The sequence below is a fragment of the Misgurnus anguillicaudatus genome, chromosome 22 (genome assembly GCF_027580225.2).
Source record: "Misgurnus anguillicaudatus chromosome 22, ASM2758022v2, whole genome shotgun sequence".
Lineage (NCBI taxonomy): Eukaryota > Metazoa > Chordata > Actinopteri > Cypriniformes > Cobitidae > Misgurnus > Misgurnus anguillicaudatus.
In genome coordinates, this window is record NC_073358.2 from 35,157,048 (window position 1) to 35,169,569 (window position 12,522).

General features: G+C 38.8%; 1 protein-coding gene across 1 annotated transcript in view; it reads right to left on the bottom strand.

Annotated features, from left to right (window-relative positions):
- Window positions 1–227: 227 nt before the first annotated feature.
- Window positions 228–12,522, bottom strand: part of dnah10 (dynein axonemal heavy chain 10) — a 38,756-nt gene continuing 26,461 nt past the window's right edge. Inside the window, 22 exon segments of the mRNA XM_055199231.2 lie at window positions 228–459; window positions 619–764; window positions 862–1,042; window positions 2,270–2,437; window positions 2,594–2,805; window positions 2,984–3,115; window positions 3,194–3,365; window positions 3,486–3,581; window positions 3,718–3,927; window positions 5,186–5,386; window positions 5,548–5,731; window positions 6,101–6,255; window positions 6,600–6,754; window positions 6,858–6,962; window positions 7,460–7,733; window positions 7,890–8,119; window positions 9,626–9,905; window positions 10,060–10,207; window positions 10,313–10,534; window positions 10,916–11,133; window positions 11,237–11,373; window positions 11,479–11,660. Of these exon segments, the coding sequence (XP_055055206.2) occupies window positions 313–459; window positions 619–764; window positions 862–1,042; window positions 2,270–2,437; window positions 2,594–2,805; window positions 2,984–3,115; window positions 3,194–3,365; window positions 3,486–3,581; window positions 3,718–3,927; window positions 5,186–5,386; window positions 5,548–5,731; window positions 6,101–6,255; window positions 6,600–6,754; window positions 6,858–6,962; window positions 7,460–7,733; window positions 7,890–8,119; window positions 9,626–9,905; window positions 10,060–10,207; window positions 10,313–10,534; window positions 10,916–11,133; window positions 11,237–11,373; window positions 11,479–11,660 (3,955 nt within the window). The 3' untranslated portion in view covers window positions 228–312.

Here is a 12,522-nt window from a genome sequence, read left to right on the forward strand (position 1 = left end):
CATGCCAAGTTCATTGGCGTTTTTGATAGTTCTCGAAGTAGATAGGTCACCCGCGAAGCGGTTCCCAATTCGTCGGTCACGACGTGACGTCTCCGTTCCCTTCCTTCAGGGAACGAGGGTTACATACGTAACCGAGACGTTCTTGAGACAAAGCGTTGTATGCTGCCACCATGTGGTGAAAAAAATAATGACATTTTGATAAAGTAATAAGATCAGACAGGCCACAATTAGGAACAATCATTTTATTATTTGTAATATATGTTTAATTATAGGTTAAACCCTGAAACCGTATTAATGAAAACATCAAGAGAGTCAGTCAGCATTGAGACAAAGACATACTCCTTGCAGCACCCAGTGAGAAATGTGTTTAGTGGTGTAAAGATCGGCCTCAAATACCAATCCAACTCCCATAGCATTCCTCCTCATGGACGTGGTGTAGACCGGAGTCCTCAAGGTATTCTAGATTTAAAACAGTTCAGAAACACTCATTACTTAAATATTAAAACTGAAGATGCACAAGACGCTAAATGCCACCTCCATCAAAAAAATGAGATGATGGTTGTAACTGAATGCTTTCGACATGTACTAAGCAGAGTAAGATAATAAAGAGTGTCTTGCCTGAAGTTTAAGCCGACGTGCTTCAATAGGTATGATTTTGAGAATGGGCAGCTGGGTCACTAGACCTCTGGGTTTGCTGCGGACCAGACAGCAGTTTTCAACATCCCAGTCTGCCCCCTCCAGATAAAGACCTGATACAAAACATCCTGATGGAAAAGATAAAATGGTTCACAGCGTTAACCTCACTGCTTGAATCTCATGACTTTCCTTGTATATCCAACAGTATAGGCGTGTTCTTCTTACCCTGTCCCGGTCTTTCTTTGACTTCTTCCTCACTCATGTATTGTGTAACCTGTGTGTACAGGGTGGAGTGGTCCAGTGGCCAGCCATTTTTCCTGCAGGTGGCCTGAACGAGTGCTGTCAGATATGATTCTGGGATATGTAATCCTGACAACCACATCACACCAGGCTCGCCCTCATCCACCTATAGAGTTTTAACAAAGATGAAAGAAAAATAGATTTATTAATATACTTTGTTAACACATTTGACCCTACACCTACAGTAGCCTATGGTCTAATTATGATAATTGGACATTCTTTGACATGACCTGACAAGTCAATATTAAAGATATCAAGGTTATATTTTCACAGAATGTTCTTTACATTTATAGGATGATTTAATGTAGAAAAGAGAAAATCAGTTAGTTTTTACAAGCAGGGTTACATTTAGTAAATTTACATTAGGGGGTGTAAGAAAATATTGATACATTTGAATATTATGATATTTTGTTTGGAAATAATGTATCGATTCTCAAAAAAAGCAATATCAATATTTAAAAAATACAAATCATATAATATTTATGACAGTTGGTTTGTTACATCCTGACCACTAGATAGCGTTCTTTTTTATCTCTAAACTTAAACAGTGACAGGAAGTACAAGCATAGGGCCGTGCCACAATTATTTTTGCTAAGGTTTGCATTTGGCGGTGTGTTCTCAATGACAGCTTTCCTAAAATTATATCCTATTATATTCCCAAAACAGGAAATATCTCAAAATATTGCACCTCACGTATTGTGATACATATCGTATCAAGAGATTCTTGCCGATACACACCCCTTATTGACATCATATCTTTTAAATACACAATAACAGATTTGCTTTACTTTAAATATGTATTTTTGTATATAATGTGTATGAGATTTTGGCGGTATGATAACCTTAAGCCAAAATACCACGGTTTCACAGTGTTTCATGTCTGCATACAACTTTTCTACTGGACACAATCAATTTATTGTTAAGCAACATACAACAGGTATGCCACATAAAAATTAAGCATTTAAATTATAATTAAAAATATATATATTTTTTATTGATACATATTAAATGTAAACATCAAATCAATTATATGACGTATCACAGAAAATTTTTGTGGTTTTAAAACCTTGACTCATCATATTTATGTAAAACGTAAAAAGACTTATTTCTAATTGCATTGCTACAACATCTGGATCCTTTTAACACATAGGAGAATAAAAAAAAGACCTTAAAAATTCTTATAACCTTAAGAAAAATATTTTTTCTGCAATGACCTATGAAATCTTACAATAATAATAAGATAGCACACATGTAGGTAGCAAGATAAGCGTATTCTTATCTGTTGTGAGAGTGTCTGCCAAGAAAATGAAGCATTATGATATTCAATTCTCACCCATGAGCAGTACTGCTCATGCCGTCTCTTAAAGTGAATCATCCAGTTTCCAAGAGATTTGAGAGTGTCTGGAGCCAGTTTCCTCCAGATAACAGGAATCTGGCCCTTATACAGAGCTCTCGCCACCTCATCCAACTCACTGCTCATTCCAACCTCTCCAGCAAGCGCCTTGGCACAAAATACACACATTAGACAGATTAGATAGAAATCACAAACAGTCTACTCATGTACATTTTTTTGACAACCAATGCGTTACATACATGTAGTAGTTGCTTGCTAAAATAATCATTCTCTCTTTCTTTCAATATCTTGAGTGTCACTCACCCGCTGTAGTTCAGCCAGAGACCGTCTCATCCTTACAATGAGTTTGTTGAAGCGCTCCAGCTCCTGTAGCAGTACTACAGACGTTGGAGAGATCTCAAGCCCAAACTTCTTGCGGATCACGTCCAGGTCAAACACTTCAGGCAGTTTGCTCTGGATGTCCCGCGCCACCTGGCTGATATACTCATCTCGACTAAAGCCACCACCGGAGTCACCTTCGTATTATTTGTGACAGTAAATGCAATTAAACAGGTAATAAAGTTGATAACTGACTAAGAAAATAGACATTATGTCAAGAACTGCACCCTTCTGACATGTGTTCAAAGGTTGGAAGACAAAGGGCTTAATCATAAATATCATACTATTTAAGTAATGTTAAGTATCAGTCTGTACCTGTCTGTGGTTGTAGCTCTATGAGGTGAGTCCACATGTCTCGGACAGCCTGTGTGTAGTATCCAATCTCAGCATTGGGGTGCAGACCAAACACCTCTGCTGTGTTAGCAAGGGGGAGCGATTCGATCTCATCTACAAAACATGGCATGAGTTTGAGTGACAGTCATAATCCAGCCATGGATTGATGCTAGACTGTAGGCAGTGACATACCGACATAAACCTGCTTGGGTCCGTCTGGTGGGATCTTGTAGTCCACATCTTTATTGTGAAAGAAGTGGAAGGGCTGAAAGGTGTCAAAGATGAAATCTCCCAGATACTCATCCATGTAAATTGTGAGGATCCTACGATCAAAGCTGTCAATAGCTCTGCCGCCGTACATTACCTTTCGAGACAAATTCGAAAATTTTACTAAACAACTAATGCATGAGGTGTTTAAATATATAGCATAAAAAATGCCAGGTATATTTTATTATATCTAATAATTTTTAGTAATGTGTTTGACCTCTCCAATGAGGTATTTGAGACTTCCCCATGGTATCATGGCATCTCCTTGAGTTTGGGCTTTAGTCAGGTAGGTGTCCAAAATTTCCATACACACCTGAGAGAAAATAATTAAAAAGTGTTTTAAATTCTGTCAATGACAATACTTTTAAAGGTGTGATGGCAACATTTTAAACACACTTAGATAAGACCAGCTGCAAAAATAGAAGACTAAAAATTAGAATTGAATTTACCAGGAAGTCAGACTCGTTGAAATCATAAGGCACATTCCAGCCGATCTTTCCATACTTGCGTCTTTCCTGTACCACAGCATGGAAGAAAGCCAGCACATAAACCAGACTGCGAAAAGCTGGGTGGGCACATCCCATGAGCTTATCGTGAGGAATCTTAAAATACGTTGCCCTCATGTTCAGCTTCAGCCCATTTGGAGGTTCTGTTACAACCTAAAGGCCGATAAGGAACATTAGACAATAACAAACTTACAGTTCATTCATGACATGCATTTTTACTATTACTGTGGATTCACACCAGCCGTGTTTAAAGCGTCAAATTCACGTCTACCGCGTCTAGTTTGCCGCTTGAACATTTTGAGTTTACTCGCTTCATTCTCACGTGAAAGCCGTGCGTGAAATTCTAGTCATCGAGACATTCACGCGAAAATTCGCGTCATGGGAGGGCCTTCGACTCCACTCGCTTTCTGTAATCACGTCACTACTAGAGCAAGCTCTAGAGCAAGTTGGTTAGCGCAGCGCGTTTTTCTGCTAAAGTAAAAAATGTTCAACACGCGGGTTTCCCGCGGCAACACTCAACGTATCAGGCGGAATCGCGTCTACCGCACAGCGCTAAACGCCTCATTCGCGCCGCAAGACCTCCAATGTGTTTTTACATTGACTTAAAGGGAAACCAGGCAAGTCTGCGTAATATTTCTCTACGAGCTCCCCCTAGTGTCTGAAAGTAAATGCTTTCAAACACACTGTCGTAAAAACGAACTGTTGTCCGTCCCCCCTCGGAACCAAGTTTATCAGCTTATTTCCAATCCAGTTATGTTTTCCTTCCATCAAGGGTTTTCAATGCTTCTTCCCTGGCTCTGCCATTTGCAACAATCGCTAGCCGTGTTTAGCTCGCCTGCCTCTGTGTTGTTTGCTGTAAAGTGATACTGCTTCTCGTGATATCTGAGACTTTGCGAGACTGAAAAACACCGGGTCGGATACAGCGAAGTTGCAAGTGGGGTATTCTTCCTACAGACGGTAGGGGCGGGCGAGAGATACTTCATTCGTCCGGTAATGAGTCATTTAACCATATATCGAGTTACGAAGATGATTTATTAACATAAAAATGCTGCCTTGTGTCCCTTTAACATTGAAATCACTCGCACTTGAAGCATCTACCGCGGCTGGTTTGAACGCAGCATTAGTGAGAACTTCGCTGGAAATGACATTAGCAATGCTAGTGCTGTGTGTTACCAATGGACACCAGGCAAGGGTTTTGCCATCTTTTTCTAGCAAATACGTAGTTTATAGACCATTTCACCTGACGCACGTGCTGTGACGCGATACACGTCTGGTCCGAAATGTACTTCCAGTTTCAGTTTTTTTAATGGTCTGACTAGTTAAACTGAACTACGTGTTGACCAGAAAAGCTGCTTGTTTATGTTGTTACTGCTGAATCCATCTATTCTCGAGTGGCATAATGCATGCTGACCTTCAGGGACTTTTGCAAGATGCCGATGGGAAAGTCTTTAATGGGTTCTGTTGTGAGCCACAGGCGAAAGTCTGGATGGGGTTTCGTAATTCTCTCCAGAGCTTTCTCTAGGTCCTTCAGCCATTTCACCAACAGGTGACAGTTCTGCAGCATCAGCCACTGACCCCTAGCCACTGCAGTATCCAACAACTGCAGTGCAACCTGAAATACAGATATTATATTTATAGATTTCTACTGCCATCTTACATTCCAAGTGTAGATATCTCAAAAACAGTATGTTATTCTAGAGTTGGATCTGCACCACCACTGAAGTGTACTGTATTATGCTTCGGGGTCTGTGCACATTTATTATAGATGTGTACCTTTTCTTGTCCCTGCCCCATAGCGAGAAATTTGAGTCTGTTTGCTCCAAAGCCGGTACGTTTGGCTAGCTTCAACAGATCATTGGCTGGTTCGGAGCCTGGACTCAGAATAAACACGATGGGAGAGTTTGGGGAGCTCTGCTCAAAGATAGCTTCAAAACTGATCACTGGAGGCTGCACATATCTGAGTGACAGATAGATAGAGACACACATAGAATGACAGAGAGTGTTAACATTTCTTTATCTCAAACACATGCTTTTTCTGGTCTGTCATTAAATTACTTAGATTCTTCATCAATGCACTTTCATTTAAATTTTTTTATTAAACAATACCGTGGCAGTGCAATGCAAACACAATGCAATCTGACAATGAACATCCAATACATTATAACGTGCAAATAAAATGATTATAATAATGTCCAATATTTGATGGATTTATTTCATATTGAAATATATTAATATAATATCATCTATCAAATCTTTACATTACTTTATTTTCTGTGCTGCATCATGGTGAAGTGCACGAATGTTTTTACAGTAGGCTCTCTCTTACTTCTCTCCCATGGTAAGTGTGACATAATCACTGACAGCTCGGAAGACTCGGTCGAGCCTGAAGCAGCGAATCAGCAGAAGCTTCTGGAAGGGGGTGAGGTGGTCTTTGTACTTCATGGGGAAGGATGCCTGCTCTGGGCCATCCAGATCGTACCACTAAAAACAGCAACAGAGGGACAATATGTCTGGAATTGCATTCATAATAATAAATGTGACCCTCCCTGTGAAATATAAGATGAAGTATCAAAATCTAATTATAAGATAAGGAGTCACAGGTGTCTGATTCCACTCATTGTTTCACATTAATTTTAATCTTTGACATGACCTTACTAAGTCAATATTAAAGACATAAAAGTTATGTTTTCTTTATATTATGTACGGTGATTTATGTAGAAAACAGTAAATAGCAAAAAAAAATTATCGGGTTTTCAGAGACTGGGTGAAATATCATAATATCGCTCTGTGGATTCATCTACATTATGTATGAATTGTCCACTCACTGTCTTCCATTCTTCAGGATTCCTCTCTATATCATCAGCTAAAGATCCAAACTCATTAGGAAAGAGTTCCATAAGATGCACAATATCCTCCCAACCTTGATCAGGCAGCCAGGCACACGGCTTCTTACGTTGACTCTTCTCCAGGGACAGGTTACCTGAAGAAAGGAAACCCCTGAATGTGTGTTTTTGTATTCTTAGGGGGAAAAAAGGAGAGGAAGGCAAAGTACTATATGAAAGAAAGTTTTTCTGAAGCATCACCTTTGAGGAAGAATTCTAGTTCATCCTGAGGAGCTCGACCCTCAGCCTGTTCAATTTTAATAGTCATGTTGAAGGAGAAGAGAAGTTTGTGCCTCTCAAACAGACCTGAAACAACGTTAAGTTAAGTTTACTATCTCTCTGCATTTCATCAAAGCATTGACAGTGATTTTATTTGAAATATTTTCTTTGTCATAACAGACTGTTAAACAACTGGCTTTTAAAGGGGATAGGAGATAAGACTCTCATTGGTTTATTGTATATGTTACACCCAAAACACACCCATTACTCATTACGAGAATAGGAACAACCCTTTTAGACGGTGTGCCAGGTGCAAAGACCATTTTTCCTGTCGTTAAACTAGCAAAAGTGGATTTGGACTAAGTGCACTTTAGACCATGCTCTTAGATCGTTAAAATAGGGCCCACAAAGTTCATCAGTTCTTGTTTTATTTAAATCAATTTAAAGAGCATTCTAGCTATAACTTTGACAAGAAGATGAATTCCCTATGTTTTGAACCTGTGACTTTTGCACCGTACTGTAACCAACTGAGCTACAAGAAAGCAAAGTTACTGATTTTAGAGTCAGAGATCGAGTGTCCGTACCAGTACAGCCATAGTTGTAGACGTTCTGTGTGAGTGTGTCCATGATGTTCTTCAGCCTGTTGGGCAGGATGGCGTGAGGCAAGGATTTGGACAGTGAGAGATCAAACACCTCCAAGAAGGATGCGAGTGAATACTGATACATGCTGTTGACCAGAGCCATCTCAGCCAGGACGAAGAATAGGACAGCCCCACGCTTAGCGGCTGGACGATAGCCATCTCTCAGAGTGTCAATGTCAATGGCTGTCTTTTCTGCCAGCTTTAGTTTCTCAAACACCTGTTGGATTAAATAAGGACTGTAAATATGTTTTGTTCTTCCAGCTGACTTAACTCATATCCAGTTTCCTTAAAAAAATACACTTACCACTTATCTCCAAACCTCAGTGATTTATAAAACAAAAGTACCAATATGCATGTGTGTATGCAAACTGACCTCGATGGCCTTGGATTTGGTTTCTTCCAGGGTGTAGATCAGCTCCATATTATCTAGCATGTTTCCAGTAGAGGTGGCCAGCTCTCTCAGCAGCGAGTCCTCCAGATCTTTTAGCAAACGCTTGTTCTCACTGGTCTCCTGAATGAGACGCTCTCTCTGCTCCTCCAGTTCTTTCCGCTCAAATCCTACAATGACACTCAGCAACTGGTCTTCCAGGCCCTTCAGTGTCACTGATACACAGTATTTAGAAAATCATGTTGAATTGTCTTCATACAGTATTTTGATATCATTACCAAAGTTAAAAGCATCAGATTACAAAGATATTCACACCTATTTTAGACACAAAAAAGCAATATCATAATGGAAACTGCATTGCAGTAAAAACCTTGACACGGAATCTGAAAAAAAAACCTACAACCTGACATTATTTAACCCTCACAAGCCCCTATTTTACTGAATACGTAAAAATGACCCCAGAAACTAAAAGAGTGATTACAAAAATATAAAATTTTTAATGATACAAATAATATATCTTTTTTTGTTTAATTCCCATCTAAGCATTAATGCTGTGTTTTGGGAGATATGAAGTACTTTTAAACCTGTTTACCACTAAATTCCTCAACTACACCATCAGCTTGCCTGTAAAATATCACATTTTTGTGAAAAATTCACATAAATTATGATCTAATTTTGATTTAAATAGTTTTTAGATATTGATCTAGATGTTATGTGTTGAATTCAGCCATCAGGTGTTTAGAAAAAAACATAAAAGAATTACAGTTTAGGAAATAAATCATTTCGACCAGCAGATGCCCACAGAGACCCGATTCATTTCACTGGATGTGGCCAACTGCTCACATCACTACTTTAGTGATACATTTTGTGAATTTATGTATATATAAAAATTAGAAAGGACATAAATAAATATTTATAATAAATATAAATATTATTTCAAATAGTAGATTTTTTTGTAGTTGTTGTATGATGCATTTTGAAATGTCTGTTTTTACAAAATGCCACAGAAATTTGACTGAATGTGTGTGCACGTGTGTGTGCGTGCATGTGTGTTTGTGTCATTATGTGTGTGTCTGTGTCTTTATGTGTGTGTAAGTTTTACTATGACAGTGTGTGTGTGTGTGTGAGCCTGTGTGTGTGTTTGTGCGCATGTGTCTGTGCACGCATCTGTGTGAGCATAAGAGCCCACCAATTTACATCTTTGTTTTGCATCTGTGGCTGTTTTTGCCAAATTCTGTTAAAAAAGGCTCTCTATGCCAGTCATACCTTTGTGTGTTTGTGTGTGATTAAGCATGTCTTTTCTATATTGCATTTGTGCTCTAGTACCAGGCCTACTTTTCTGTGTGTTGACATTTTTAGATTTTTTTTGACAAATACTGTAAAAAGAAAAATATATATTTTTGCATTTCCCATTCATTTTCAACTGGGGTCATTTTTACCCCCAAAGGGCCTCTTTGGTAATTTTTTTAAACATCTTTAGAACAACTGAATCAATGCCAGTTTTTATATGAATATTGACATATAGTCTGGAAAAGTCACAAAATCTTGTTCCGCTGAGATGAAGGGAACCATGTTTTTTAACTAAAGAAAAGTGGCTTGGGGGTAAGATTGACCCCAAGGGACTTATAAGGGTTAAATAACTAAGATCCCCAAAAATATAAAAGCAGGTTTACACTTCAAAAAACACAAATGTACATTTATCACATAAAATTTGCTCTCACCGGTATAGTTAATAACCATGGCCTTTCCAAATACTGCAGGAGAAAACTTGGGGTTTGCCAGTTTGGTATTAAGGTAGAGTTTGAAGTTGGGATCATAGTCAACTTCTTTATCACCCAGTACAACAACCTGACGTCCCTCTGTCCCTTTCACATTCTTCTCAAGGACATTGTCAATAACTGGGTCAATATATTCATCCACATCTTGGAACAGAAAAGGGAAGCCATATTTAATGGCCAACTCCAGTCCCTTTAAGAAGTCTGGGTCATTAAATGATGAGATCTACAAATCAGAAAAGAGGAGTGAAATATGTTATCTTGCAACCTGGGAAAGATCTACTGCATGCCTAAGCAAAAAGGCAATGCCTTTTAAGATTGATTACAGATGAACATCAAGAGGCCAGATGGATTTAAGAGGGTCTGGTACAAGTTTAGACCTTCAAATTGTTCTTCTCCTCCTTCTTTTTGATCCAGTTGAGGGCTTGCTGCTGCGGATCGATGCACAAGGGGAAGCGGCTGGCTCTGGTGGTCAGGATGCCGTTCTGCACTGAAAGCTCATCTGGAGGAAGACCTTCAGAACCCCACCTAGGACAATGCACAGAGGATGTTCCCAAAAAAGACACACACACACACACACACACACACACACACAAATATGCTCTTAGTACATTGTGTAAGCTGGTATCTCACCTGCTGATCTCCACCTCATCAGTGAGCAGGTTTTCTATTCGGAAGGGCTGGCTCAGAGGGATGCCTCTCTCCTGCACGTCTTTCTGCCACACCTCATACACCATTTCATAGCGCAGGTCCCAGTTGAATGCTCCTTCATAGCTTAGAAAGGCAGCGCAGATCAGACAATCTCCCAGAAGGCGCACTCGCCTTTGCTTCAGCTCTTCAAGATCCTCTGTCCACCTACGGTCAAGCACAGAGATACAAATAAAAACAAATAAACAAAGCTAATGAACACACATGGGAGCTTTCTCACAGATATAAGACATGAACATTCAACATGAATCATTTTGCACAATATCGTCAGCTTAGTGTAGTTTTGATGCGCTTAAGCTATGATTTCACTAAGGAACTACTTGCTGTTCATTTTGATTGTTATCAGATATAAATTACTCTAAAAGGCCTTTGTTTATGTTGTTACTGCTGAAACTATCTACAGTATATGTACTCTATATGTTTCTTTAATAAAGTGATAAATCTAAATAGCTATCAGATAACAATTTAAGTGCTGATGACAGGAATCTTATCTTAGATCAGCCATTTATTTTTATGGAGTAAACTGACCGCTCATTCTCTGATCCCAGGCCAGAGATAAGTTTGTCTGCAGCTATGAGTCTTCTCTCCATTATCTCCGCCTCCTCCTGCAGAAGCTGTTTTTCTGCCATGGCATCCTCATATTTTTCTCCAAGAGCTCCAAGCTCTTTCTGGATGGCACCAAGCTCATTCTGGATTCGTTCTAGCTCACGCTTGCTTTGGAAAAAGTTTTTCTCCAGACGAGCCACCTATAACACAAAAATGTATGCTAGTCCTTGAAATTCAAAAACAAATGATTTAGTTTGTATGATTCATACATATATAGTCTCAAATAATATAGGCATATCAGACCTTCTCCCTCTTAGGTTTGATATCTCTGGCCACATCACAGTAGCCCATGACCGCCTCCACGAACCTTAGCATGCCAGAACCAGCTTTACTGATGGCTTGCATCTCCTCAAAACTGGTGTTAAGGTTTTTTAGGTAGGCTGAATAAATGAGTATGTAATAACTTATCAGAACCTCTGGGATAGGAATCACAAGATAAAATGATAAAACTAAACGATTCTGACTTTTCTTGGATGCTGGTTTACCTTTGACTGTTTTGATTTGACCTGAATTGATGGAGTCACAGTCCATCTCCATAAGTGAGCGCAGGAAGTTGGCCTCTGACATCATGCCCTTGGCCATCTTCCAGCTGATCTCTTTGTAGTTGCGTATCACCAGGATACACTCGCACACAACCTGCACCTGTTTGGGCGGCTTGGCGAAAGATCTACAACATCATGAAGAAGAGCAAGGAAACATTCAAAGCTATTTTGTTATTTTCCACAAGCACAGAAAGAACTGGAACATTTTGGAATGGTTTTATGGCCTGATTTGACAGTTGTTTATGTAGGAAAATTTTACTTTCTTTTAGACTTATATATCCAGACTTGAACCCTACTTTAAGAGATTACATGAAAAAACATATGAGGACTTGGACCAAAAAACCAGGCAAAAGAGTCAATGTTTTAATATTGAGATTTGAATCAATAAGTTTTCCATTGATGTATGGTTTGTATAGGACAATATTTGATTAAGATACAACTATCTAAAAATCTGGGTGCAAAAAATTTAAATACTGAGAAAATGAAGAGTTTTGTTCCAAAACGCAATAAATTCATTTTGACTAATTTCGGTGTTTTCTATACCAAGAAAGTGACAAGATGAAATCCACTATTTTCTGTGACAAACTTACACATAGCATCTTTAGGTTATAATAACATTAAAATGTAAAATCCATAATTTGACCTTCAAAGATTTATTATAACAACAGATTTTTTTTTTCAAAATGCTATAAATCTATTGCATCAATATATACATGTGCATTTATCTTTGCCATGTTATATTCATTTAGTTGACTAGTGGTATACACTGAAAAAAAAACCATTAATGGCATTAATCAAAACACTTATTCATATTAAGAACACCGTCATTGCTGCTGTCATCCTTGGGACGTCGGCGCTGAACGTTTTAGACAGCGATCAGCTGTAAAATGTTTTGGTTCTGACGATTTTCGGTGACTTCAAGTAAAATTTTTTCATAAGATCCCCTGGGGTCAATGTGTAAGCATGACGGAAGTTTGATGCTGTCGT